Source organism: Sminthopsis crassicaudata, chromosome 3, assembly GCF_048593235.1.
Source record: "Sminthopsis crassicaudata isolate SCR6 chromosome 3, ASM4859323v1, whole genome shotgun sequence".
Taxonomy (NCBI): Eukaryota; Metazoa; Chordata; class Mammalia; order Dasyuromorphia; family Dasyuridae; genus Sminthopsis; species Sminthopsis crassicaudata.
In genome coordinates this window covers 279,060,144-279,087,487 of record NC_133619.1, presented here as the reverse complement: position 1 = coordinate 279,087,487, position 27,344 = coordinate 279,060,144, and the positions used below count along the sequence as shown (strand labels likewise).

Sequence of the window (27,344 nt, the reverse complement as noted above, 5' to 3'; positions counted from 1 at the left end):
GTGTGTGTATGTGTGTGAAAGAGAGAGACAGAGACAGAGTTATTTGGGCTCTTTAGCAAAGTACCTTGGTAACTGAAAGAAAGATAGATTGGAGTAGGGAGAGGCTTATAGCAGGGAGATAACCCTTCTAGAAGGACATTGCAATATTCCAGCGATGAGATGAGGAGGAAAGCCACCACCAGAGTATTAGTATCAGAAAAGAGGGCATATTTAAGAGATATTACAAATTAAAACTGAGAGAGCTTAGCAACAAATTGAATATAGGTTGATGAGAGAGGGAAGAGTTACGAATAACACCTTGGTTGTGAATTTGAGTGACTAGAAGGGATGATGGCATCCTATTCATTAATATGAAGGGCTTGGAGGGAAAGCTATTAATTCAGCTTTTTACATGTAGAATTATAGATGTCTATGGGATATCCCATTTTAAATGTCCTAAAGGTAGTTGAATATAAGAGATTAGAAATTGGAAAGAATTTAGGCATAGATAATTAAATTCAGAATTATAAATGGCAGTATATAAATACTAATCAAATCTTTGGGAAGTAATGAGATAACCAACTGAAATAAAATAAAATAAAAAGCCCTAGGACAGAGTCTTGGCTGACACACACATTTAGTGGTTGTGATCTGGATGAAGATGCAGCAAAGATATGTGCTTTAATGGTTAGAAGGAAAACTAGGAGAAAACAGTGTGTTAAACAAAACTTAGAGGGAAAAGTATATCAAGGGACCAAAAAAGTAATCTACAGTGTTAAAGACTGCCAAGAGGTCAAGAAGGATGATGATTGGAAAAAGGCCATTAGATTTTATAATTATTATATTACTGTTATTTTAGAGAGAGCAGTTTCAATTCAGTTATAACACATTTATTATTTGTTATTTCACCTATGTTGATTTCTTGGAATGGATGTATGCATTTTCTCTTAATAAGAAGAGAAAAGATTGAATAAATTGCCTATTTTGAGTATTGATTAGGTAAGCCTTGTCTCTCTTGTAAAACTGATATCAATGACTAGAAGTCATAGGCAAATATGCTTGTAATCAGTCTTCTGCGCTGCTACCCCTGAGTGATATGGTTTCAAAAATATGTTGAAGGCATAATTTGTCCTGAAGTATGCTATATATCCCAAGACTATTCTTCCCCCAACTCTTGCATTCCTTAGAATTCTTTATAAATATATTAAGCAAAATCTATTTTAATAGTTAAAAATAATACCATTTAATTGCCAACTGGATGATACTTGAATGGCTGTTAATAAGTTTTAAGTAGGATTGCTGAACATTCTATTTGTATACTTTCTGTGTTCAGACTAGGTTTGGAATATAATCCAATTTTTTTTTTTTTGGTCTCCACTAAAACAGTTTCTATTTGCATAAGATCCTGAGGAGAGAGGTCAAATGGAAGCAAGCAGAAAAGAGAGGATTAGGACAGTTTGTCTGGTTTAGTAGCTGAGATTTAGGACAGAAGTAATTATTTTGGGGAGGAGAGAAAATGATTTGACCTTCTCTCAATTTTTAGACCAGTTAATGATATTGGTAGTAGTAGTACTAAATAATTGTTGGGGGAAATAAGAATTAAGTGGCAACTTTGGTTCTTTTAAAAACTGATGCTTTTTATTTCATATTGCTGATATTTCTCAAATTTTCCACACAATCCTTATCCTCTTCTCCTTTCCCACCTCTCACTACTCCCTCCCTCCCCCCAAATTACATGACTTAAGGAACCTTCTACACCCAGTTTGCTATTTGGATCATTAGGAAGTACTAGAGTGCAGGGTTCGATGTCTGAGTTCAAATCTGCCCATACACACTAGCTATGTGACCTGGAAAATCACAACCCTGTGTGTCTCAGTTTCCTCATATGTAAAATGAGCTGGAGAAGGAAATGGCAAACTACTTTGTCAAGGAAAACCCCAAATGGGGTTATAGAGAGTTGAACTTAACTGAAATAATTAAATAATGTTTACTATCTTTTTGGAAGAGAGGTCCTCTAGAAATAATATTTTTCCTGACATATAATCTAAATTATATGTTACAGTATTGTCTTTATTTACATTATCAAGATCTCTGTTCATATTACTCTTCTGGTTCTGCTGTTTTCATATTTTTTTAAGTTTTTCTGAATTACCATAAGAAATCTGGTATGTGTTTGCTACTACCAAAAAGTACTGATTATGACTCTTTTGGTATGACTTCTTTTAAAGCTATATGTCTTTTAGTGGAATTTCTAAATCAAAGAGTTGTGAATAGTTTAGTAACTTCTCTCACATAATTGCAAATTGTTAGACCAATTCACAGCTCCACCACTTACTGTGTTTTATCTGCCTTACCACAGGGTCCTTCCAACACTGACTGTTTTATCATTTGTGTCATTTTGATGGCTGTGCTTTAATTGGTTTTTGTCAGCTTCTTTTTTCCACATTCCATATATACTCTGGTTCATTAAAAGTATCATCTTGACTGCTGTACTTCATCTAGCTTTTGGTGAATTTGGGGGAAAGGATCATGTTAGTGAGATCTTTACTCATCCTCAATTGAGGGGAAGCTACAATGAAAGTCAGTAAGATCTTCCAGCTACTACCTCAGAACACAGAGCTACCCCAGTGATGGGTCTTGCAGTAGCTTTGAAATGGTGGGAGAAAGGCAGGGGGGGGGGGGCTGAAAATTTTGCTTTTATATGACTGCTGAGGGTGTCTTGGACAAAATAACTTATAATTTCCCTAAGAGGCCAAAATTGAGCACAATCTGGATAGCCAATGGCAAAAGAAGTAGAATGTGGCAGTTTTAAGTTATAATGGGTAGAAGGAATGGTTTGGATATGTTAAATAAAAGCTTATATTGTCACAAAAAAAAAATGTGTCTTATTTTCTCACTTTCTGATTGGTTCATCCCAAAAATATGTGCATTACCACGATCTAATTTAAGAAAAGTAGCAATGAACTGAATGTCAAAAGACTAATAACTAGGTATTTGACATTATATAAGTCATAATTCATTCTTTTGCACCAGTGCTTTCCTTCAGTTTCTTCAAATCTAGAACCTGATTTCTAAGGTCTTTTAGCTCTACAATTGTATGCTAAATAATAATGGGTGAACTATATAGTCCTCATAGCCCATCCTTTTACTAATTCTAGAGCATATTTCCTTTGTGACAGTAATCAAGCACTGATAGGGTTTTAGATTGGGTAGGGGGATGGGATAGGATGATTGTACCTTTTCATATATCTTATATCTCAGCATACTCCTCTAAATAAGATCATCCTTGGGAGATAGAAGGGAAAGAGGCTGGGTATTTGTAAAGTTTACTTTCTCCTATTTCCTCAAAGATCTTTTCTCATCAAAAAAAATGTTTTTACTTTCTTAACTGCAAGGGTGATCCATAGCTCAGTTTCTCTTCCCATCAGTTTCTTGTATAGTTACTCAATTTTTTGCTTTGCTTTTCAGTAAATGTAAGCCACACCCAACTCAGGACCACAGCTCTGCAGGGCCAATCCTGACAATAATTTCTCAAGGGGGGAGGGGGGACTAATTTGTCAAATGGGAGTTTGGAAAAACATTAAAGAGATTAAAGGAAAAAAATCCAGCTTCCTGGGCTACATAGTTGCAGATATCTTCAGAGAGGATTCCAGAGTATCTTTCTCATTGGTCTTGTGTTCTTCTACCTTCTTCCTCTTTTCTCAGCTGCCCCAGAAAGGCCAGAATCAATACTGGTTACTGTTTGTTTGTTTTTTTTATATGAATTGCTTATCTAATTTTTGCCTAGTTACCCTTCACTATAACAGTATGCATAGTATCACATTCCAGATTAAATTTGTTGGCTATTTTATTTTGTATTATCTTATTATAACACTAAAGCTGATCATTAAGTCTTCATAGTTTGTTTCTTGTATAGTTTAAATATCTCATCATAAATTAAAAGCCGCAAACCACAAAAGAATATTTTCTGATGCTTAAAAATATTTTTAAAAGGAGAAGGAAGAAGTTACAATTCTTTTCATATCAATTAAGTTCCTCCTAAGAGGTTTGGGATTTTACATTGTTATAAAATAAAATGCCCATTTTCTTTTCTCCTTTCTGTTCTCTCCTTTCTTAATTCCTTTCAGTTCTACTTTTCGCAGCTTAGAAATTCACAAATTCTTCCTGTAAGAGGTTTCCTCTATTTTAGGGTCACACACCCATGTAGAGAATTCAGAAAGTCTTTGAACTTGGATAGGAAAAAAATGCATCTTTATTTTCACTAACCTCAAGGAATTTTTTCCTTCAATTTCTTCTATTATTTGAAAATCTTGTACAAGAAGGTGTTCATGTATTTCACTAGATTGCTATGTTATAAAAAAGTTAAAAATTGCCTGATTTAGAGCTGAAAGATTCCATATCCAATACCTTAATCTTTGTTGTTTTTAGTTCAGTCATTTCAGTCTGACTTTTTGTGACCCCATCTGGGATTTTCTTGGCAAAGATACTGGTTTTCAGTTTCCTTATCCAACTCATTTTACAGATGAAGAAACTGAGGTAAGCAGTTACATGAGAAAGAAAAAAAAGAAAAAGGAAGAAATGAAGGAAAGAAAGAAGAAAAAGGAATAGAAAAAGAACCTTGACCATAAAAAGCTACATGGCCACAGGGAAGATCAAAACACCAACTCAGGAGAAGGCAAAATACCTACATGCACAACTTAAAAGGGAGATGTGAATTATTAGCCTTAAGCCCAAAGAGTTTATAAAGAATTTTGAGTCATATAAAAGACATAGAAGAAAAAAAATGGGAAAAGACATGAAAGATGTTCTGGGAAGTCTTTGTCAGTGCAACTATAAGGCAGAAAATAGAAGCAATTAGTTACTATTGCGGAGTAAGAGGTGGAAAATGAAGATGGAGGTGTCCTGTATGAAAGAATGGGAGGGAAGATGGTTCTGGTAAAGTACAGGCTAAGGGGCAGGCTAGCTTAACATAGGTGACTCTCATCAGGCTAAATGGCAGGATGGGTTCCAAAGCTAAGAAGGAGTTTAGGTCCTCCAAAGTATGTCTCTGGAGGCATAGTTGGGAGGGCACAGCATGGCAGGAAATAAATCTTTAAAAAATGAACAAAAGACATAATAGGACTTTTGTTCAACGGTACTCAAATCCATAAGAAATTCTGAGCCTCTGGACAACATAAGTCTTTGGAAAGTAAGTGCTGCTGGGGACTCAGATCAGCAGTTAAATGTGGGCCATACTAATGGGATGGCTCCTGAGAGTGTCTCATTTCCTTCCATCTTGGCATGAGGCTATGGAATTGATCCCAGTTATGAGTTCAGCCTGGCATTAGGAACCTGAGTTGTGGGTCTTGACTGACAGACTCATGGCCAAAACTTTCTGTTACTTCTGGTTTGTTGCCTCTCAATTCATTGTCAGATTTCTGGAATCATCACAGGCTACTGTGTGATCATAGTTACTACAATAAGGTATTAAAGAAACCAGTAGATGGTACAGTGGATAGAACATTGGACTGCATCAGGAAGCCTGAGTTAGAATCCTCTCTCAGATCAATACTTACTGGTAATCCAGAACAAATAGTAGTTTGCCTCAGTTTCCTCAGCTGTAAAATGGTGATAATAATACTACCTATTTCAGTAGTGTATGAGGATTAAATGATATAACCCAATAATAAAAACACTTTAAAAAATAAAACATTATCTGATGTTAATTACTATCATAGTTTTGAAGTCTTTCACAGTTTCTTAATGATGTAGTCATTTCATTAATTGTTTTCCTAATTTTGCTCACTTTGTGTCTGTTCATACAAATTCTCCCAGGTTATCACTTGAGTGTCATTTTTTCACAGTTCAGTAATGTTCCATTATGTGCATGTGTCAAAATTTGTTTAGCCATTCCCCCCTAAATGATACTCATCTATTTTGTTTCCAGTTTTTGGTTTAAAAGTTAGCTGGAAATATTTTTGTGTGTATTTATCTGTCTATCTATCTTGGGAAACTATTTTCTTTCTGTGATCTTTTTGGGTTATTAGGAAATATTATTATGGAATCCAACAATGCTGGTTTGAGAACCTAGGAGTATGGATAAAGGGAAATTTTTGGTTTAAAATAAAGGGAATTAAGCTCATTCATGATTCTGTTTTTGACATAATTTATTATTTTCTTTTATTTTTGGTTTAGACTTAAGATTTCATCAATTCTGGGAGTTTTCCACTGCAATTGACAACTTAGAGTCCTAGTCACCTGACATATTGAGAGTTTAACTCATTAGCTTAATGGCTTATACTGAAAGAATATGTAATAAATTACTCTTGATTCTAAGGCTAATCTTTTAGTGACTATAGATCTTCCTATCTTCAAGCATGGCCTTCTTTCTACTCTGTGACATTGCCTTTCGTTTGCTATTTTCAAGGAATTAATTATCATTTATAAACATTTTATTTTGCAATCCCTTTTTACCTGTGGAATATGGTTTAGGAAATATTTAGTCAGGAAATTTCAGACAATGGAACAGTGGGAGCAAAGTTATATATCCTATGATATAGTTTCAAAAGTGCTAGATCTGAAATCAGGAGATATTAATTTGAATCCTGTTCCAACACTTTCTAGTTTTATGACCAATTTCCTCAGCTTTAAAATTAGGATAATACCCTAAAGCCAAATTTGCTGGTTTGAATATATTTCTCCCTTCCACATTACAAAGGATTACATTATTATCTTTTCTTGTCATTTTAGCCAATCTGACATCTTAGCCAATCTGGTATCTCAGAGTTGTCTTAATTTGCATTTCTCTGATTAATAGTGATTTGGAACACCCTTTCATTTGAGTAGAAATTGTTTCAATTTCATCATCTGAAAATTGTCTGTCCATATCCTTTGACCATTTATCAATTGGAGAATTGGAGAATGGCTTGATTTCTTATAAATTAGAGTCAATTCTCTATATATTTTGGAAATGAGGTTTTTATCAGAACCTTTAACTATAAAAATGTTTTCCCAGTTTGTAATTAAATTTCTTATGCCAACCTGTGATATATCAAAATCATGGAGAAAGTCACAATGTGGAAAGGATAATCATATATTAATTTTTAGAACTTAAGCAATTTGATGAATGATTATTATTGAATTGAATATTTCAAGATCTTTTGAGGGAGTAGTGAGTAGAATAATTTGTGTGGGGGCAGCTGGTTACACGGTAGATAGAGTGTCAGCTTTGAGTCAGGAGGACCTGAATTAAAATTTGGTCTCAGACAATTATTACCTGTGTGACCCTGGGGAAGCCATTCAATCACAATTGGAGTTAAAGTCTTATTATGGAAGGCATTGAATGCCAAATTAGGGAGTTTGTTGGGTTTGGTGAATAGTTGGGCACTACTACAGGATTTTGAGAATAAGAGTGACTTGATAAAATACCGTTTTAGGAAGATTAGTGTGCAAACAATAGGCACAGATTGAAGTGGGAAAAATTATAACAAGAGACTTTCTCTTGGTTTGGAACAACTTGGTTCAAGTTGTTCATCTGAAAGCTTCACTCCATACATTGAATTCACACACTGAAATTACCCTCTAACTCTGGTGTCTCTCCTAATTGAATGTGCTTTCTCAGAATCTTCATTTAAAAAGGATGCCCAGGCCAGTGGATTCTCATTTCTCTCTTAACTTCACTCTAGACTATTTATGCTGTCCCTCTTCTTCTTTCCCCACTTTTTTTCTTATTTCCTCTTCCCTCTCCCCTTCAGCTTCCTTTTATATGTTAAATTATCCCTTTTAAAATGTAAGTTTTTTGATGTCTGTGACAGTTTTTCTCTGTACTTGTGTATGCATTTTCAGAGCTTTGTTTAGCTTAACATATACATTCCTGGTATACAGTAAGTGATTAACAAATGTTGGTTGACTGGATTTGGGAAAAAAGTCATCATAGTATGATAGATATGAAGTGACAGGGGTTGATAAGAGATTTGGGTTTGTCTCAGCCTTGCCACTTGCTTGGATAATCTGTGATCCTTAATTTCTACCTTTTTAAAATGTCAGGGCTTAGACTTTTTTAAGGTCTGTTGTAGTTCTGACATTCTAGTATGGTCAGTGGGAATGGAAGAACAGACAGGAGAAATTGACAGGATTTGATTACCAGGTATGATTTCAGAAAAAATTACAAGGTTTCATGTCTTATGACAGAAAATGGTACTGATAACATCATTAGAAATACAAAAAGTATGATAGGAAACAACAAAAATTAAGTTTGGGAAGGAAAATATTGTTTTAAATATGTCAAGTGGAAATTTGAGCAGACTATTAGAAATTCAGCACTGAGTTGGGAAAGAGGGAATCTTTACTAAAGGTAAAGATTCTAGAATCATTTATTTGCCTGAAGGCTAACTATGTGGGATTAATATAATCAGCAAAGGAAGAGAACATGGGAAATAGAGTTGACTTTATCAGTTAATTTGTAGTTATAATGTATGACAATTTCCACAGTTTTTTCATTGAAATGCTCTTTTATAGAATTATTATAATTTATTTAGCTTGTTATTCCATTATCTTTAATATTTTATTGAGTACTTGATATATACTCCATTGTCATATAAAATTAATATCTATGACTTGGTACTTATTAGTGAAATGATGGCTTTATACATGATATTATTAATTATATTTAATATTTGTCCTTCAATTTGTTTTATTTATGCTGTACTTTTTCTGGCAAGAGTGTTGTTGTTTTTTTTTTTAAATAAGAAGTCAATAAACTATTTTGTAAAAACTTTTCAATGGTAAAAGAATGAAATCAATACTTTAAGAACAGAATTGTCCTTTTTCAAGTAATTTAATTATAATTAAACTAATTTGTTTTGAACTTTCTTATCATATTTAGGTGGACAGAATTTTAAGAGATGGAGTGAGGGAGTGAATTGGAAAGACAAATGCAAAAGAAATGGAAATAAGAGGGTCCTCAGTAAGAATTAATAAGAAGACTTACTTCTTTTTTTTTTTTTTTTTTTTTTTTTTTTTCTTTCCTTCCATTTTTATATTCTGGCTCAAAGAGAGTTCCAAACTGACATATGAATTCAGACATATCTCTTCATCGAAGATGATTTTAAATAACATTTTTATCAACAGTTATCTAGCTTTCAGGTTCCAAGATCTTTTATACTCTTAAAAATTTAAAACCCCCCAAAGCTTTTGTTTATATAGCTTAGCATATTAAAAAATAAAAATGATAATGTATTTGTTAATTCATTTACAATGGTTTAATTTATTAACCAAGTACATGTTAACATAAATAACAGTTTTATGGAAAAGCTATATTTCCCAAAATTTAAAAAAAATTAGGAAGAAGACTGGCATTGTTTTATATACTTTTGCAAGTCTCTTTAATGTCTTTAATGCAAGACAGCTGGATTTTCACATCTGCTTCTGCTTTCACTCTGTTGCAATATTATTTCAAATGAAGTATATGAAGAAAATTCAGCTTCACGCAGATATGTAATAGGAATAGTCTTAGTAGAATTAGAATAATAATTTTGAAAACCTTTGATTTATAAGAATCTTGAAGAAGAAAAATCACAAATTGGAATCAATATTACAAAATTATGATAACTACTTTGTTCCTTACTTGGCTACTCCCCTAAAATTGATTTACTGAAGTAAACAAAGGAACCTCCTTTCTTGATAAATATATTAATATTTTACTGTTGGAGAAATTGGATTAGGGTGAGTCAGTAAGTACTATGTGGTTTAGTGGATACAGTGCTGGGCCTGAAGTCAAGAAGACTTTTCTAAAGTCTAATCCAGTCTTAGATGTTTACTTGTTATATGATCCTGGGCAAGTCACTTAACCTTATTTGCCTTAGGTTCTCAGGGAGAAAGAATTAGTAAATTTCTCCTGTATGTTTGCCAAGAAAAGCCCAAATGGGATTATGAGGAGTCAAATATGACTAAAGAATAGTCATACCAATTCCTTTCTGGAGTAAACAAATAGAAAATTTCTCTTAGATGGGTCATTACCTACTTATCTAAATTTTGATTACTATAGTTAATTCATTTTTAAAAGAAATACCTTTATTGTTTCTTAATATTTTTAGAGAAACTATAAATGAAGTTTTATGTTTCTGAAATGACAAAATGTTTCCTTTTCTCCTCTTCATTTATTGCTTCTAAGTTATCCATGGTAGCTTGCTCATCAAATGCATTGTCCTTGTACCTTCAAAGACAACAAATCCTCTCATATATATATATATATATATATATATATATATATATATAGTGACTTTTTCCATACAAAATAATATAACATGGCATTAAGCAAAGCATTGCTAAAAGTAAAATAAAAAGGCGTTATATAGTGCAAGAGCAAATTTTTAGTGACAAGAATTTTGGAAAAATGAATATAAGGGATAATATTATAAAAAAAATTACTCATGCATATATACTGTGAAAAAAATTCTAAATTTAAAAAAATAGTTGAGAAATCATAGTCTATGATGAAATTAACTTGCCTTTAGCCACTGTGTAGGGCAAAGGGCTAGACTTGAAAGTGATCTTGTTTTTAAAAAATATTTTGTAAAGGTGTTTTGTTATTACTGGTTTTGTCCATAATCTTATACATTTTATATTATGTAAATTATTACAAAAAGTTATGGCAGATTAGTTCAGAAAAATCACGTCCAAAATAACTTTTCCATAAGTCTCATAACATGGGGCAGCTATTACTGCTCACAGCTTATTATTTGCCCTTTTTCTAGAAGGGGACCATGTTATCAGGAGGAGATCAAAATGAAAGCATCTTCTGTAGAGAACTTGTCTGAACACTTCAGCTTCTCTTTGGGCTAAGCCTTTTTCCTCCCTCCTTCTATCACACCACATCCTATATCAGCTTTGTAAGTGTCTTAGTTTTCCATTGTTCTCCCATTATGGCTTATTCTCTGTTTTTCACATTCATTGGGAAAAAGATCAGTTTCCACCTTGGCTGGGTACATGAGTCTCAGTAGAGGCTGACTCATCAGCTGGTAATGATTCATTCTTGGCTTTACAAATACAGGCAGAAAAGCCTGAGGGTGCATTAGATATACCACTGAGGGAAGAAACTCATTGATTTTAGAGTAATAAAAGAGTTGATATTGCAGACAGCCAAAAGAAATTTTAGCAGAAGTTATAATTCTGGAAGTTTTCTAATCTTATGTGAAGGATTTTGAGTTATATCTTTTTTTTCCTCCTCCTTTCTCATCTTTCATCACTTCTGATCCGTTTGTACAGCATACTTTTGTTCAGGGTTATTTCAGTATAATATTGTTCAACATTGTTTATATTTTCAGATTTTTTCAATGTATAGATCAGTTTATTATTTTTTTGTTTTAGATTTTTTTAGAAAAGAGATTATGAGGAAAAAGGACCCACATGTGCAAAAATGTTTGTAGCAGCTCTTTTTATGGTGGTTAAGGAAATTGGAAGTTGAGGGGAATATCTGAATAAATTGTGGGTATGGAAGACTTTTGTGCTAACAGAAATGATTAGCAGTCAGATTTCAGAAAAACCTGGAAAGACTGACATGAGCTGAAGCCAAATGAAGTGAGCAGAACCTGAATATTATACCCAGTAACAGCAACATTGTATGATGATCTACTTTGATAGACTTAACTCCTCTCAACAATACGATGATTTAAGACATTTCCAAAAGACTCAGGGTGGAAAATACCAACTTCATCCAGAAAAAGAACTAAAAAGTCTAAAATATAGAGCTTTCTATTTTCACTTTTTTTTTCTTTTTCATATTCTTCTTTCACAGCATGACTGATGTGTTGTGTAAATATGTTTAATGTGATTGGATATATATAACCTATATCAGATTGCTCGTTATCTTGAGGTGGGAGGAGGGAAAGAAAGGAAAAGAGAAAAATTTAGAACTCAAAATCTTATAAAAGTGAATGTTAAAAACTATCTTTACATGTGATTGTAAAAAATAAGATACTATTAAGTAGGGGTGGAAAAAAAAAAAGGCGCTTTTCAATGCTAGGAAACCATTTCCTTGTCCACAAAGAGGTTCCATTGTTCTAGATCCATGCATGTGGTTGGACTCAATTGAATCCTGTGGGACTGGCCCCTGATTTATGATGGAGGAGCTCAGATCTTTTGACTTCTATTCTTTAACACCTTGGGGACAATTTATTTAAAGTTTACAGAATATACCCAGAATAGGGAATCAGTAAGATATCCAATGTATGCTCTACAACAGGGCTTCTTAAACTTTTTCCACTTGTGACTCTTTTTCGCCCAAGAAATTTTTATATGACCCCAGGTATATAGAAATGTAAAATAGTACTCTTTTAGATTCAAGATGTTTTTATCTTTTATAGGAGGACCACTGACATATTGGGATGGTCTTTACTTGGGTCTGAATTGGACTTAAGCAAGATGGAGTTGCACAAAATTGTCAGACTCACTGTCTCATTCTAAGTCAACATTGAGGGGGCAAAACAAAAGTCAGTGTCTGATACTATATATCCCTAATCTATTCCAACCCTCTCCCTACTTCAGAGTGCTATTTCAGGCACCTTCATAGTCACTGGAACAAACTGTTCTCATCCATCCATTCTGCTGGGGAAGTCTTCACATGCTTGGGCTACATATCCCCCTAACTCACCAATGGTTTTAAAGCTTGTCAGTTACCTTAAGCCTGGTTTACTTTGTCTGCTGAGACAGTTTGCCAGCATGTGGCTGCAGTACCTGCTATTGCATGAGAGTTGGGTGAATCAGGTGAACTCCAAAGATGGATGAACAACCCTCAGAAGGGCTCAGCAGCGCCTCACACTAGAGATCCTAGACCTTCTGAACACTTAGAAATAAAAAGACAACGAATAAAACAATTTCTATGTACGTGGAGCTCACTTTCTAATGGTGGTATATAGATAGGTAAGTATTTAGAGAATAGGTTCATAGATTTAAAGCTGGGCTGGACCTTATATATTATTGAGTCCAACCCTTTCATTTTCCATATGAAGAAAGAGAAGCCCAAAAGTTGCCTAAGATAACAGCTAATTAAATATTTAGAATGGCATTTGAAGTAAGTTCCTTCTGACACTAAAGACATTGCACTATCTGCCATACACTATGCCTCAGTGATCAAGGGCAAATCTTTAAAAATTGGGTCACATAATTGAATATGGGAATCATTGAAGTTATAATTCACCATCAGTAGATGTTTGATTTGTAGACCTATTTTATGTACCATATACGCTCGAGTGAACAAAGATCAGAAGTGAAAAAAGTTTGAGAAGTCCTGATCAAGGGCACTAGCATTTGGACACTTCAGGGGAGGCTTCATGTAAACAGTGGTATATGAATTGTGTCTAAAAGGAAGAGAGGGAACTCGCTGAGGTGGAAGAGAGAGCAGAGTGCATTGCAAACTTGGAAAGGAGCCAATGCAAAGATGTAAATATGGTAGATAAAATGCCACGTGTGAGGATCAGAGAGAAAGTCTTCTTGGTGACATCATAGAGTTAAGGGGGAAAAGTGGGAACTGAAGTAATATACAGTGAGATTGGAAAAATAACTGTGATGACGTTGGGAAGGGCTTTAAAGCCTTACCAAAAAGTTTATATTTCATGTTAGAGCCTTTATTGAAGGTTTAGTATTATGTTCTGGGGAAAAGGAAATAAATTAGTTCATTCATTTTACACATAAATAAACTAAGGTCCAAAGAGTTTAATTCGCCACAGGTCAAATAGACAGTTACTGAGAAGGCCAAGACTTAGGATGCATGCTTTTAGTTCATTTTTTATTTGACAGCACCTACTATACAATTTAACACAATTTATATTGTTTTAGCTTCTAATTGCTTCCTATAGGCATGTTACTTATCCTCATGTAAGTCATAAACTTGTGGGCAGAAACTGTGTCTTATGCTTCTTTTATTGGCCTTGAAGTGTTAGGTAATGGCTGGTACCTCACCAAAAAATTGCTAGTTAATTGATTGTTTCCTCTCTTCATTAAGTGCTGTTCAAGTAAGTAAGACCACTCTTGACTTTTTTTTTTTCCCCCCAACCTTTTTATGTTTTGTTCATGCTTTGGGGAAAAATGAAACAGCAAGATTTTTCTTACCCTTTTATACTTTTGTGTGTGTGTGTGTGTGTGTGTGTGTGTGCATTTGTGTAGGTGTATTTTTTTCTCCTAAGTTTCTATTCTATGCTCTGTTAATTCTCTATTCATTAAGGAGTTTTGTTGTGATTTCATTGATGTACAGGAAAAAAAACTATAATAATTTAGTCTATAGTAATCTATGATTTATGATCTTTGTTGACATGAGCCACACAACCAGTATGTGCCAGAGTTAAGGATGTCAACCCAAGTCTTCCTGATTCCAAGCTGGACTTTATCCAGTGTACCATATTGCCTATCTAATCATTAAATTTATATAGTTTAACAGTGATAGCATAGCCTGGGATGCTGTGCTTAATCATTGCTCTGTCAATTTCATTAGGATCTCAAAGGCTTTCAATTAATGTGCAGAAAATATGTTTAAATTAATAGAGAATTCAACTATATTTGACCAAGGAATGGAGAACAAACAAGTTGGTAAGGAGAATGTGCTAGAATTTAAACTGTATCTGGGATCTCTAAGCATTTTCTGCAGCTGAGAGGTAAATAGAGTAGTCTGCTAAACAACTTTAGATTAGAGGTGGGTAGTGGGAAGAGGAGGCAGGAGAAGAAATATATACAGAGTACAACTATCCATTTTGCATTGAGGTTAGACCATCGTGTCTCACGTACTTATGTCATAAAAGATTAATATTAAAGCAAATAGTTTGATATAAGCCAAAAGGAAATGCTCATATTTACTATATAAAAATCTGGATTTCAGGAAAACTCATCCCAATTCACAAATTAACCTATTTAAAACTGATGTGTTTATATCATGTTTTATACAGGGTCATTATCATCCAGGGGCCTACTTAAAACCAAAGAGAAAAGTCATGGAGAGGGGTAAGTTACTCTTTACTTTTAGGTGGTGTTAATGTTGCAAATTATTTTAGGATTAGCCTACCCCCAGGGTGGACAATTCTATCTTTTTTCTTTTTTTTTTTTTTTTTTTGACAGTTCTATTTTTAATGTGAAGTTCTTTTCAGGGAAATTTTTGTGTTCTTGTTTGTGTCACAAGATTTTTACCTGGTAGGTAAATTCAATCTCTGTCCAACTCAGGTATGTGAAGTAAATGATCTGGAGCAAACCACATGCAGCTAATAATAAACTCCTACCTATGGCCTCCTATTAGCAAAGATAGAAATATGCTGTCTTCCTTCTTTCTTCTTTCATTTTTTCCTCTTTTGGAGAACTATGCATTGATGTTACCATGGATGAAGGAGGAAGGGGAATTCTAAATTAATCCTGGTCCTCTTGGTAACAACTAACCCCCTTAGATTCTTAATAACTCCTGATTCCCATTTTTTTTTCTTTTTTGCAATTCTGTAATAGTTATGCTATAATGCTGTTGTGATTATTATAATTATAATAATTATACAAAATAAGGTAATTTTAAATTATTCATTTACCAGACAATAAGCTCTTTAAGGACAGGGAACATTGCCTTATCAAAACTTTCCCTCTTTCTTCTGTGCTTTGCATAGGGATACCGATGAGAAGAAACTCTAATATTGATGACATTCACAAATCCATTTGAGAATGTACTTTCACTGCCCCTGTTTAATCTTGTTATCTTTACAATATACTTAATGTTAATGTAATCCTGAATTCCTAGTATAATTTCCATGAGGATATAGTATAAATAACTTTTAAATATGTTGCTTGTGTGATATCTTTTCTAATATTTTGTTTAGTAGTTTGATTCAATGTTAAATAGCTATATTGGTTTGTAATTTTATTTTTCTGCTTTTTCTCTCTCTCTTGTTTGAGTATCAACATCACATTTACTTCTTGAAGAAATATGGGAGAATTACTTAATACTGTTTTGGGGAGGTCAAATATTATAACACCCTGCTTTTTTTTTTTCTTCGACTGTTTTATAGAATTCAACTGTAATGTCATCTCAGATGTTTCTCTTTGAGAATTCATTTATAGTTGAGACAATTTTATTTTCTGGGGCTGAAAAATTTAAAATTTACTTTATATGTTCCATTAATTATTATTTTATTTTTAAGTATTTATCATTTCATTTAAATGATCATTTTGTTTCATGCATTTGAGTAAAAAAGTTTTCTAACATTTTTCTTCTTCATTTATCATTAATTTTTTCCCCATAGTTTGTATTTGTATTTATTTGCATTTTTGAAAAAAATTGGTATTAATTTTCTTAATCGCAAGACCAATACATGGATACTTGCTTCTTTGGTTGATGAAAGTGGTTGTAGTTGTAAAGTTTTATTTATTATCCTATTGCTATACTTTTTTTTGATAGAACTCATTATTATTACAATTTGATCTTTGATCCATACTTTTTTAGAGTTGTATTATTTAGTGCATATTTAAGTTTGAATTCTTTCCCCAAAAATACTGGTTATAGTTTTTATTCTCTTCTGAATAGTAAAAGATATGTTTAACATATTTGCTTTTCTATATTTGTTTAGGTTTTTTGTATCTTAGTGATATGGTTTTGTGGCTAAAAGTACCATATGTATACTCTTATGATGCCCATTTAGTAAATACCAGATAGAATACATCTAACATTTCCAAAATTCTGTTCAAGTTCTTTCTCATTTAATTTTTAAACTGTTTTTCTTGAAAGGGGATTCTTCTTAAATTATTTATTTATTTTTGCTGTAGGTTGTTCCCTGTATTTTAATGAACTTTTGCTTTTGATTTTTATATACAGGGTCTTTTGGTATATATTCATATTTAGCATTAGTGTTTTTATTTCCTTATTCATTGACCCATTAAGCATACTGTAGATTCTTTTTGTTTCTTTTAACTGTTTTTATTGTCTTATTTGAAATCATGATTATCACCTCTATTTTTTTTTTTAAATTCATCTGAAATGTAAAAAAAAAAATTATTTGCTCCAACAGCTCAACACCATGCCTCTCACTCCCTTCCTGTTTATGGATGAGTTGATCCTATTTACATTCATGGTTATGATTGATAGTTGTGTTTTCCCTACTCTTATTACTCCTTTTAATTTTCCTCTCTTTGTCTTTCATTCATCCCTCTACAAAATACAATAAGATATTTAAAGAAACCGAATGGAATTCATGCTAGTAATCTATAATTAGTTGTTTAATCCTATTCTTTTCCTTTACACCCAGCCCAGCCTTTTGATAAGTTTTGTTTTCCTTTTGATTCTTCTTTTCTTAATTCTTCCTTCCTCTGAAACTCCTTTTTCTCCTTTCCTATTTTCCCCATTGACTTGAATGTGTTTTTGTAATACCAAATGTAGTGTGTATGTGTGTGTGTGTTTGTGTGTGTGTGTGTGTGTGTGTGTGTTTAATCTTCCTTTGGTTCAGATAAAAGGGGAGTTCATGTTGTGCTTGCTCTCTACTATTTCCATTTGTAAAGTCTTCTACTTCTTGTATTTATTTTGCACAATATTCCTTCCTATATGTGTACCTTATAGAAGCAAAACTTTTGAGAGCAGTGACTTGTTCTATTTTTGTCTCTATCTCTAGCTAGCAGCTTAACATGCTTGTTTGGTTTGGTTGACATCTAGTAGCAAAGTAATACCAAAACAACTATTTTGTAGGATTAATTTGACTAAAAAGAATGCAGTAGTTTCTATATTAGTCTGACTTCAAAACATATTAAGTAATTTCAGGCTGTTGAATGAAACAAATAAGAGTTTGAGTTACTTTAAATTCTTCTGTGAAAAAAAAAAAAAAAAGTATTCTTTGGGAAGCTGCCAAGATGAATTCATTACTTCTGTGCCCAAGACCCACATTTTCTCTGTTTCTTCTAGTAGTAGAAAACAAATTACTGTAATGTTGGGTTTATGCCATTGTGGGTGGGGACACTTATTGGCAGAAACTCTTGGGATTCTGATTTAGTTTTAGGAATTCCTGAACCCAAGATTTTGGTGAAGTTGGACCAGTTTTAGTTGCTATTTACATTTAGGGTTTTTGATGAGGATATCTTCCCTGTTCCTAGCTAATAGAATAATGCTTTGAATACTAGAGTGGGGGAGAGGGAAGAAAATAAGTATTTACTTAGGCTACTTTGTTTCAGACATTCTGCTAAGTGCTTAGGGTATGATCCTCAGCATGTCATCTCCAGGTTTCTTCAATTGTAAAATGGGGATAATAATAGCACCAATCTCTCAGGATAGTTGTAAAGATCAAATGATGCAATATTTGTAAAATAAATAGCCCAGTGCCTGATACATAGTAGTTGCTATATAACTACTTTTGGAGAATGAACAAGTAACTGGAGCCCTCATGTAATTGATAGTCTAAAAGGAAATCTAGGGATTAAACAGTTTGGAGGTAAAAGAGAGAGTATCTCTGGCATGAAAGGCAAGCAGTTCAAAGTCATGGTGATGGGTTTTGCTACCAGGGGGCAATCCCCAGCAGGGTCTACCTTGCTTAAAAGATTTTGTTTGGAGCACAAGACTATGTATGTTTGTGATGGTCAGTAAAGTAAACATATAGAGGCTCATTATTGATAAACATGTCCTTGCGTTGGTGAGGTTTCCTTGCATTGTGGCAAATTATGGAAAACTCAGAAGGACCCTTAGTTTTTGCATGACCACTTTCTCTTTCAGCAATAATGGTGGAACAGAAGGTTAAGAACCACTATTTGTAAATTACTCCTAAACATGAACTTTACTGTTAGCATCCCAAATATGAGATCTCTATCCAGTGACCAACAAGTATACATACTACTTAATTATATAAATTTCAGTTCTTTTCCTCCAAATGATATTAGAAGGCATAGATAGTCATGTGGAAAGTTTGCTCACAGGTTTGAGACAAGTTGCTTTTTTTGCGTGTTTAAAGGCAACGAGAAGCATTTCATGGGACATTTGGTTTGAAGAAATATGCTATAAAAATCATTCTATATTTTTAGGGTCATGGAAAAGATTGTAAATTAAGTCCATAAAAACCAAGCAAAAGAAAATATATTAGAGGTAGAGTAAGAATCTGGAATTTCTCATCAAGTTGTCATTGTTGCCTCTGATCAACTAGTACCCCATCTACTCTTTGGGACTGAAATATACATATTTTTTGCTAATGAATTATAGTTGTATAAAATAGTCATGTATGAAGTCAATGAGAGTATAATAGTTCTCTTTTCTTGAGAAAAAGATATCTAATAAATTCTATTTCAAAATCATATTCTAGACCCAAGATGGAATAGTAGCAGGACCCCCCTTATTCCCCAAACTCTTCCAAACATGTACTAGACTGAATCCTGATAGAGAAATCCAAGAAGTCATAGGGAGTCAAAAAGAAAACTGACACTGGGGATGAGGTATAGCTAGGAATACATTGTATGACAAGCACTCTGCTAGGTATCAAGGAGCAGTAGATTTCAGACTTATACTGGGGTTCCATGTAATTGGTAGCTTTGTCATGTACTATTCAGTCCTAAGCTCTAGATTTCAAGGATGAGCTACAGAAGGTGACCTCTACCCAGTTGTGGCATTCTAAGGCAAGAAAGTACTACAGCTTCTAGGTTTAAGAGGAGAATTTCAATAACAAACAGCAGCACAGTAAGTCAGCACCAGAGTTAGCGCTGTATTTTAGTTCTGCTTCTAGTCCAGTCTGAAGCCTGCAAAGGGAAAACCAGGGCAATAATCCTAAAACAAAGGAAACCTGCAAATTTGTCAATAAGAATCAGCAGTTTTCACAGTTGTCTAATAGACTATGTCAAGCAACTGAGTGGTCTGCTGTTGCTGAGAACCAAACCAGGTCAGAATTGCAGAGTTCAGACCTAGGGAGCAGTAAATAATCAGTTTGCCCTATATCAAACTACTTTGGGAAGATGCTAAAGTTACAGATCCCCAGCCTGAATAGATTTCCTGAGATCTTGGAATAACACAGCCCAAAGCTTCCCTCCAGAAATGCACAGAGGCTGGGGCCTAATATCAAGCTTGAAGTCAGGAAGTAGGCTGTAAGAAAAAAGGAAACAAAAACAATTAGTCTTACCATAAAAAACTTTTATGGTTTGAACTTAGGATGACTTAGAACTATTCCAAAATATCTACATTTATTGCCTTAAAGGAAAACTATATTAGCAGATAAAGGAAGAAGTTTTTTGTTTTTTGGGTTTTTTTAAGAGTTTAAAACGGTATTTTTCAATTAAATAAGAACACTACAGGGGAAAAATTAGAAAAGAAATGAGAGCTATGGAAGAAAGAATTGGAAAGGTAATTAAGTAACTTGACACAGAAGGAATCAAACCTAGCCCAAGCAACAAATTCCAGAAAATCATAACCAAATTGAAGCCAGTGGCTCTATGAGGCAACAATACATATAAAAACAAAGTCAAAAGAAGGGGGAAAATTGAAAGTATTTCATAGCAAAATAAATAACTTCATAAACAGTTTAAGAAGAAAAAAAAATTGAAAGCTATTAAACTACCTTAATGCCACAACCAGTGAAAGAATATATATAGGATATTAAGAAATTATAAAAAGAAAACTATCCAGATTTCGTCAAACCAGGACAAAGTAGAAATAGGAAAAATCCATTGATTACCTTCTGATAGGAAATCTAAAATAAACATTGTAGTCAAAATTCAGAAAGTGACTAGTTCTTTTATGTTCTCTTAATTCTAGTTAAGTAAAAGATATTGTTTTTGCATGATGGTTTTCTGACCCAAAATATTTTTGTCAAAAAGTAAAACTCTTCATTTTCTTAGCCATAACTGTAGTTTTGTTAGTGAGAGATTCCATTTTAATTGAACATATATAAAAATCAGATTTTCTGTAAAGCATCACCAAAAATTGTTGGAACAACTTGAAAAACAATTCATTAGTTAAATATTGGCATATTATATTGTATTCCAGTTGACTAAAATGGTGATAACTTCTTGTGCCAATGTCAAGGTCAAACTATTTTTAGAGCTAATTTTAACCCTAACTCTGGGAGGCTATGGTTGAAATCCTAAATGGTTTTATTTTGAATTTGTTATGCACTTTACATTTGTTGTTGAATTGTAAACCATTTTATTATTTTTTTTTTTTAAAACAAAACTTTGAAATGTAGCTTGAGGCCATTTTGGACAAATGCCTGCCTTTTTTCAAAATGATAACTTTCTCTGGTCATTTTTAATCCTCTCCAAGTGTGATTATTGTTAAGTTGTTTTAATAATGTCTTACTCTTTATAATCTTTATAACTCCATAACTCTGCTTGAGATTTTCTTCTCTCTCTCTCTCTCTCTCTCTCTCTCTCTCTCTCTCTCTCTCTCTCCCCCTTTCCTCTTTCCCTTCCTTCCTCCCTTCCTTCTTGATTTTATTAGCAAAAATACTGTAGTGGTTTGCTATTTCTTTCTCTATAATTTATTTTACAGATGTAAGAAACTGAGGTAAATGGTGACTTGTCTAGGGTTAAACAGCTAATTAAGTATTTGAAGTCATATTTGAACTTAGATCTTCTAGATTTTAGATAGCACCCTATATTCACCGTGCCATCCAACTGCCCAAGTTTGTTATTCCAGAGCTTTATGCTGTCCTGAAGGTGTTATCAGGCCACAAGTATAAGCCCCATCCATGTTTATTGCCAACTCTTCAAAACTAATCTGTCAGCCCCACCTTGCCACAGAATAATGAAGTCTTTGACTATAGCAATGCTATCAATAAGATTTGAAATCCTCTAAAAAAAAAAAAAAAAAATTATATCACCTCAATTTCTACTACATCCTTTCTCCTAGAAAGCCATCCCTTATTTTTTTTTGTATGATTTAAAAAAAAAAAAAAAAACTCAAGTAAACTTGATAAATTCTTTGAACATTTTTAAACTGAGGTGGACCCTTTCATTTTTGTAAGAAATCAACTTGGTTATATATACCATATTTGTCCTTCTCTCCAATTTTAGGCTCCTGGGGGAATATTAAGCACACTCTTCAAGCTCTGTCCTTAGTGCCCTTTACCACTAAATAATCCTAAAATGTCAAGGTGGTGGAGTTCCTAATGGCCTCCTAAATATCGTTTTATAAATCCTAGATAATTCTTTCCTTCAGCACAGATAATTCTGAAATTAGAATCTAGTGGGGATTGGGAGAAGATAGTCCAGTTCTTCAATAGCTTTTTGACCCTGAAGATCACATCAGTCTAAATAAAATAATTATGAAAATTCAACAAGTGATAATTTTTAGCATTTATATTAAATAATAGTAATAGCTAATACTTAATAATGCTTACAATGTGCCATACTAAGCACTTTACAATTATTATCTCATTTATCATCTTCAGAGAATGGTTATTTCCCCCCCTTCCTCTAATTTATTATTTATTTTTAGCTTTTTTTTTTTTTTTTAAGATTTTGAGTTCTGAATTTTTTCTTTTCACTAGCTCTTCCCCTGGGCTTTTAGAATGTATACAGTGATATTTTATATATATGTGTGTGTGTGTGTGTGTGTGTGAAATCATACAAAACATTTCTATATTAATCATGTTACAAAAAAAAATAAAGTGAAAAACAGTTATACTTTAGTTTATACTCAAAATTTATCAGTTCTCTCCCTGAAGGTTGATAGCTTTTTTTTTTTTCTCTTTTTTAAATCATGAGTCCATTGGAATTGTCTTGGATCATTATATTAGAGTAGCTAAATTGTTTACAATTGAACATAATTACAATATTGTCCCTTTTTGAAATAATATACTGGTTCTGCTCACTTCACTGTATCAGTTCATATGGGTTTTTTCCAGGTTTTTCTGAAATCATTAAGCTTGTCATTTTTTATAGCACAGTAATTTCCATCACAATCATATCATATACATACATATATATGTATATATATATAAACAATAATTGATAGGCATTCCTTCAATTTCCAATTCTTTGCCATCACAAAAAGAACTACTATAGATAGTTTTGTGTAACTAGGTCCTTTCCCCATTTCTTTGATCTAGTGATATCTTGTAGTCGTATTGTTGGGTCAGTGGAATTATTTTCTTCTATAAATTTTTGTCCTCTTTTACCATTAGCCATTTCTGTATTTTTAGGGTTTTATTTTCCTTAGTAAATTTTTTGTGCATCTTTTGCTGAACTACTAATTTCCTTTTCATAATTTTCTTGCATCAGTCATTTCTTTTCCCAATTTTTGCTAACCATTCTAATCTTATCCCTTATTTTATTTTTATCCCATAACTCTTCCAAGAATTCTTGTTGGACTTGTGTTTAATTTGCAGTTGTTTTTTTTGGGGGGGGGGTTGTGTTTTTTTTTTTTTCCTTTGAGGCTTTGCTTGTAGCTATTTTGACATCATTGTCTTATGATTTTGTGTCTTGATAGTCATAGTCACCATCATACCTTTTTATATTTAGGTTCTTTTTTTTTTTTTTTTTTTTTTTTTGCTCATTTTTCCAGCTTATTTCTTGATTTGAACTTGAGCTCTGTTTACCTGGATGGGGAAGTACTTATCCATGCTCCAGGATTTTTAATGCTTTTTTCAGAGCTAATTCTTTCAGAATGGTATTATCCTGGGAGAGATATGATCATTGTTCTCCTGGTCTGTGAGTTGGAATTTATTTACTTAGGAAAAATTCTTGATTCATCACAAGTGTTTTTCTCTCCTTGGAACTGGGACTGGGCTCCCTCTGCTTTATGATGGACCAAAAGTAATCCTCTCAGCTATGGAACTGCAACCCACTACCATTCATGGGCAGTAGAGTTGCCAACAATACCTGATCCTGTGCTTAGTGTGAGCTCAGGATTCCTACAATCTCAGATAACTTGTTCCATCCTTTTACTGTCTCAGGGCTGGGGGCTCCTGATGCTTCTGCTACTGTTGCAGCCCTCTATGAGAACCATGGCTGGTGTTGCTTCTTGCTCTCTGAGATGACCTCCATCCCAGTAACACAGTCCTTTCCTCCTAAATTATATTGGGTTGTAAAATATAGTTGTAAAATATATCACCCTGACCTTTTGCTGGCTAAGTCTCTCCAGAGTTCAGTATGATATTATTCTAAAACTGGAGGGTAATCTTGGGAGAGTTTAGATGGATTGGTGCCTCTGCTCTTTCATCCTGAGTTCACCCCAGAGGATGGTTCTTAAAGAACATTTACATGTGCCCAAACTGGCTTAAAGAAAGAAAAAAAATATGGAAAAAAAAGAAAAAAAAATTTTATTTTCATCTGATTTTGAAGTGAATTCTAGTGGCTACCCTCAAGACAATTTCCTTTCTACTCTCCTTTCTTATAAGTATTTAGCATTCATAGGAACTTGAACACTATTGTGGCTCACCTTTCTCTGCATCTCTCTTCCCCAGCTTTGGCAATACCAGTCTATTCCAGTCCTTCCACATCTTTCAAATGCTGGGCTTGTTGAGACCCATTGGGTAGTTCAAGATTAGAATAAAATAAAGAAATGTATCACTTAATAGTTAAAAAAAAAAGTTCACTTAACTTTTTTCGGGGAGAGGAAGGGAAAAGTCACTCAGCAAAAAATTGATTCACCTGGGCATCCTTGCCTTGGGGTGGGTCACACTGATGTACAAATCAGAAGCTTGAGGAAGGAGTGGTGACTTCTCATGTCTTGTCTTTTTTGTTCTTAGACACTCACAAAGCTGTAATAATGGCCGTATACATTTTAGCCATTGAAGTTTGAAGGATGGTTTCTCAACTTTTTAAAGCAAGAACTAACCTAGTCTTGGTGGGGTAGCATCTTAAAAGATTGTTCCTAGTCTAGGGCAGTTCTGGGAAAGCTTGGCTTCTTTACAATTTTACATGTTTTTGTCATTTTTTTCCCACTGAGGCATTGCCCAGGGTCACATAGCTAATAAGTATAAAATGTCTGAGGTTAGATAGAACTCAGGTTCTGGTGTTCTCTCCACTGCACAATGTAACTGTTTTCATCTTATCATCTTAACAGAAAATCATAATCATGTTTTCAGTGAATATTCCTGGGCCAACAAAGTGAAAGCTTTTTAAACTATGCTTCCAATATTATTTCAGTAGAAGTAGAAGTAGAAGTGGTGATGATGCTAATAACTGCCAAAACTGGTATAGTGCTTACTGTGTCAGACACTGTGCAAAGCCCTTTATAAGTATGATTTCACTTCACAACAACTCAAAGAAGTAAGTGTTATTATTATCTTCATTTTACAGATGAAGAGACTGAGGCAAACAGGATAAATGACTTGCCATGGGGTCCTATAGCTAAAATGACTAAAGGTTTGAACTGTGGTCTTTCTAACTCTAGACATAACAGTCTATTCACTATTCTGCCTACTTTACTTTTGCTTTTGCAAAGTGGCAATAAATTGTATCAGCTATGCTTAATTTGCTTTCATTTTAACTAATATTTGGTGTGTAGGGAAACTGAATAAAACACATCTGAGGAGAGCCACTAAAATTCATTTCAAAGTCAGATAAAAATATAAAAATATATTTCCTTTACTCTATTTTCTCCTTTCTTTAATCATAGCTCTATTAGTAACTTTTGTGATCTTGAATAAGTTGGATCTCTCTAGTCCTCCTTTTTTCCCTTTCTTTAAATTAGGGAGATTGGATTAAGTGGTCTCAAAGCCCTTCTAGCATTAAAGTTTCATGACTATCATATCTTTAAGTTCTGAATGACCTTTTCTGGACCATTATGACTTTTAATCTTTTGTCCATATTTGGAGCCCATCATCTTTCCCTTTATGTCTCTTTCTCTCCCTTCCTTTCCACATTAAAGACACAGAGGTGATTTGAATTTCCTGTCTTCTGTCTCTGGAGGCAGCTTACATTACCCTTAAAGACTTGTGCTCTATCCTTTAAGCATCTTTCCTCTCCTCTGGGGAAACAAAGCTAAACTAGTACTACTTTAACTGCCTGGGAATTGTTCTCCTGACCTACTTAATATGGAGTAACCTCTGATCTACAGACACCACTGAGAAATTCTTCCAACTTGGATTTTATAATCTCTGTCATTTGCTCAAAGATAAATGTAAACAATATTTTTCCCCATAAAGGAATATTCAGCTTAAATTTTGGCATATATCCTGCTTCTTATAAAGTAGCATAAGTAACCTCTTCTGAGCCTTCTGTTCTTTTGACACAAGAGAGCCCAAAGAAGCCTCTTTGTGTTTCTATCTTCTTCCTCCTTTTCTTTCTTTCTTTTTTTTTTTTTTTAATCTCACTATGAAAAGAGATAAAAATGAAACAATTTGTGCTTTCCTTAAAGATCTTATTAGGTTCTTAGTCAAATCAAGTCAAAGTTTTTATTGTTAGTGCCAAGCCTTATGATAAATGTTGAAGACCAAGGGGGGGGGAGAGACCAAAAAAAAAAAAATCACCCTGCCCTCAAAAAGCTTGCAGTCTAAAACAACTGTATACAAAGAAGATTCATGTAGAACAAACAGTGGAGATAGACTCAGAAGGAAGACATTAGTGTTAGAAGAGAACCATTAAAAGCTTTTTGCAGAAATGGAATGTTATTCTCTTATTTAAAGGAAGCCAATGAAAGAAAAATGAGGAGAAAGGAGAGAATTCCATTCTACAGGAACAACCAGTCAGTGAAAGTATACAAAGCTGGGGGTGGATTGTGTAAGCCACAACAAAGAGCTGGGTATAAGGGAACAGGAAAAATAGGAATAAGCCAAGTTATGGAGAGCTTTGAAAGCCAGCCAGAGAATTTTATATTTGATTCTAGTGGTAATAAGAAGTGAGTGACACCGTCAGACCTATGCTTTAGGAAGATTACTTCTATTATGAGAAACAAAAAGCATGTGAGGTGTGGGGAGAGGAGAGGGAGAAGATTTTGAAGAATCAGAAGTATCATTATCCCACAATAGCAACACTTATTTAACTCCTCAGTGGTAGATACAGAAATGTATAAGACATATATACCCTGTCCTAAAAGGAGCTCTTGCCCTCATTGGGGAGGTAGGTCATATAAATAAAAGAATATGACATCAATCTGTTTGTGCTTGGTAAATGGCATAGATAGAAATAGAAAATGCTGAAGAAGTTCTGAGAAAAGAGCTGGCTGTGTTGGGGTGTATTAGGTGATTTTGGGGTCTGTTGGGAAGTATAAAGTAGGACTGCTCTGTAGTGCAGTGGATGAAGTTTGTGTGGGACAGCCACCATTATCTCAAAATTATTCAAATGGACATTTCTCAGAGCCAAAGCAGAAAACAGTTTATTCAATTCCTACAGGAAAAGGGCGTCACCTCCACTTGCATAGTCTAGTGAAGTGAGACAGGACAAGCAACAGAGCCTGTTTTATGCCATGACACTGGGCCCAGCTGTCCCTGACTTAGTATCAAGGCTCACAGTCTGTCAAGGGAATC

At 33.7% G+C, this 27,344-nt stretch overlaps 1 protein-coding gene across 4 annotated transcripts in view; it reads left to right on the top strand.

The window, feature by feature from the left end:
* Positions 1-27,344, top strand: part of PRRG1 (proline rich and Gla domain 1) — a 114,614-nt gene that overhangs the window by 34,189 nt on the left and 53,081 nt on the right. For all 4 annotated transcript variants that reach the window (XM_074300849.1, XM_074300852.1, XM_074300851.1 and 1 more), the window contains exon 2: positions 14,892-14,946. In XM_074300849.1, the coding sequence (XP_074156950.1) occupies positions 14,892-14,946 (55 nt within the window). The remainder of the gene's footprint in view (positions 1-14,891; positions 14,947-27,344) is intronic.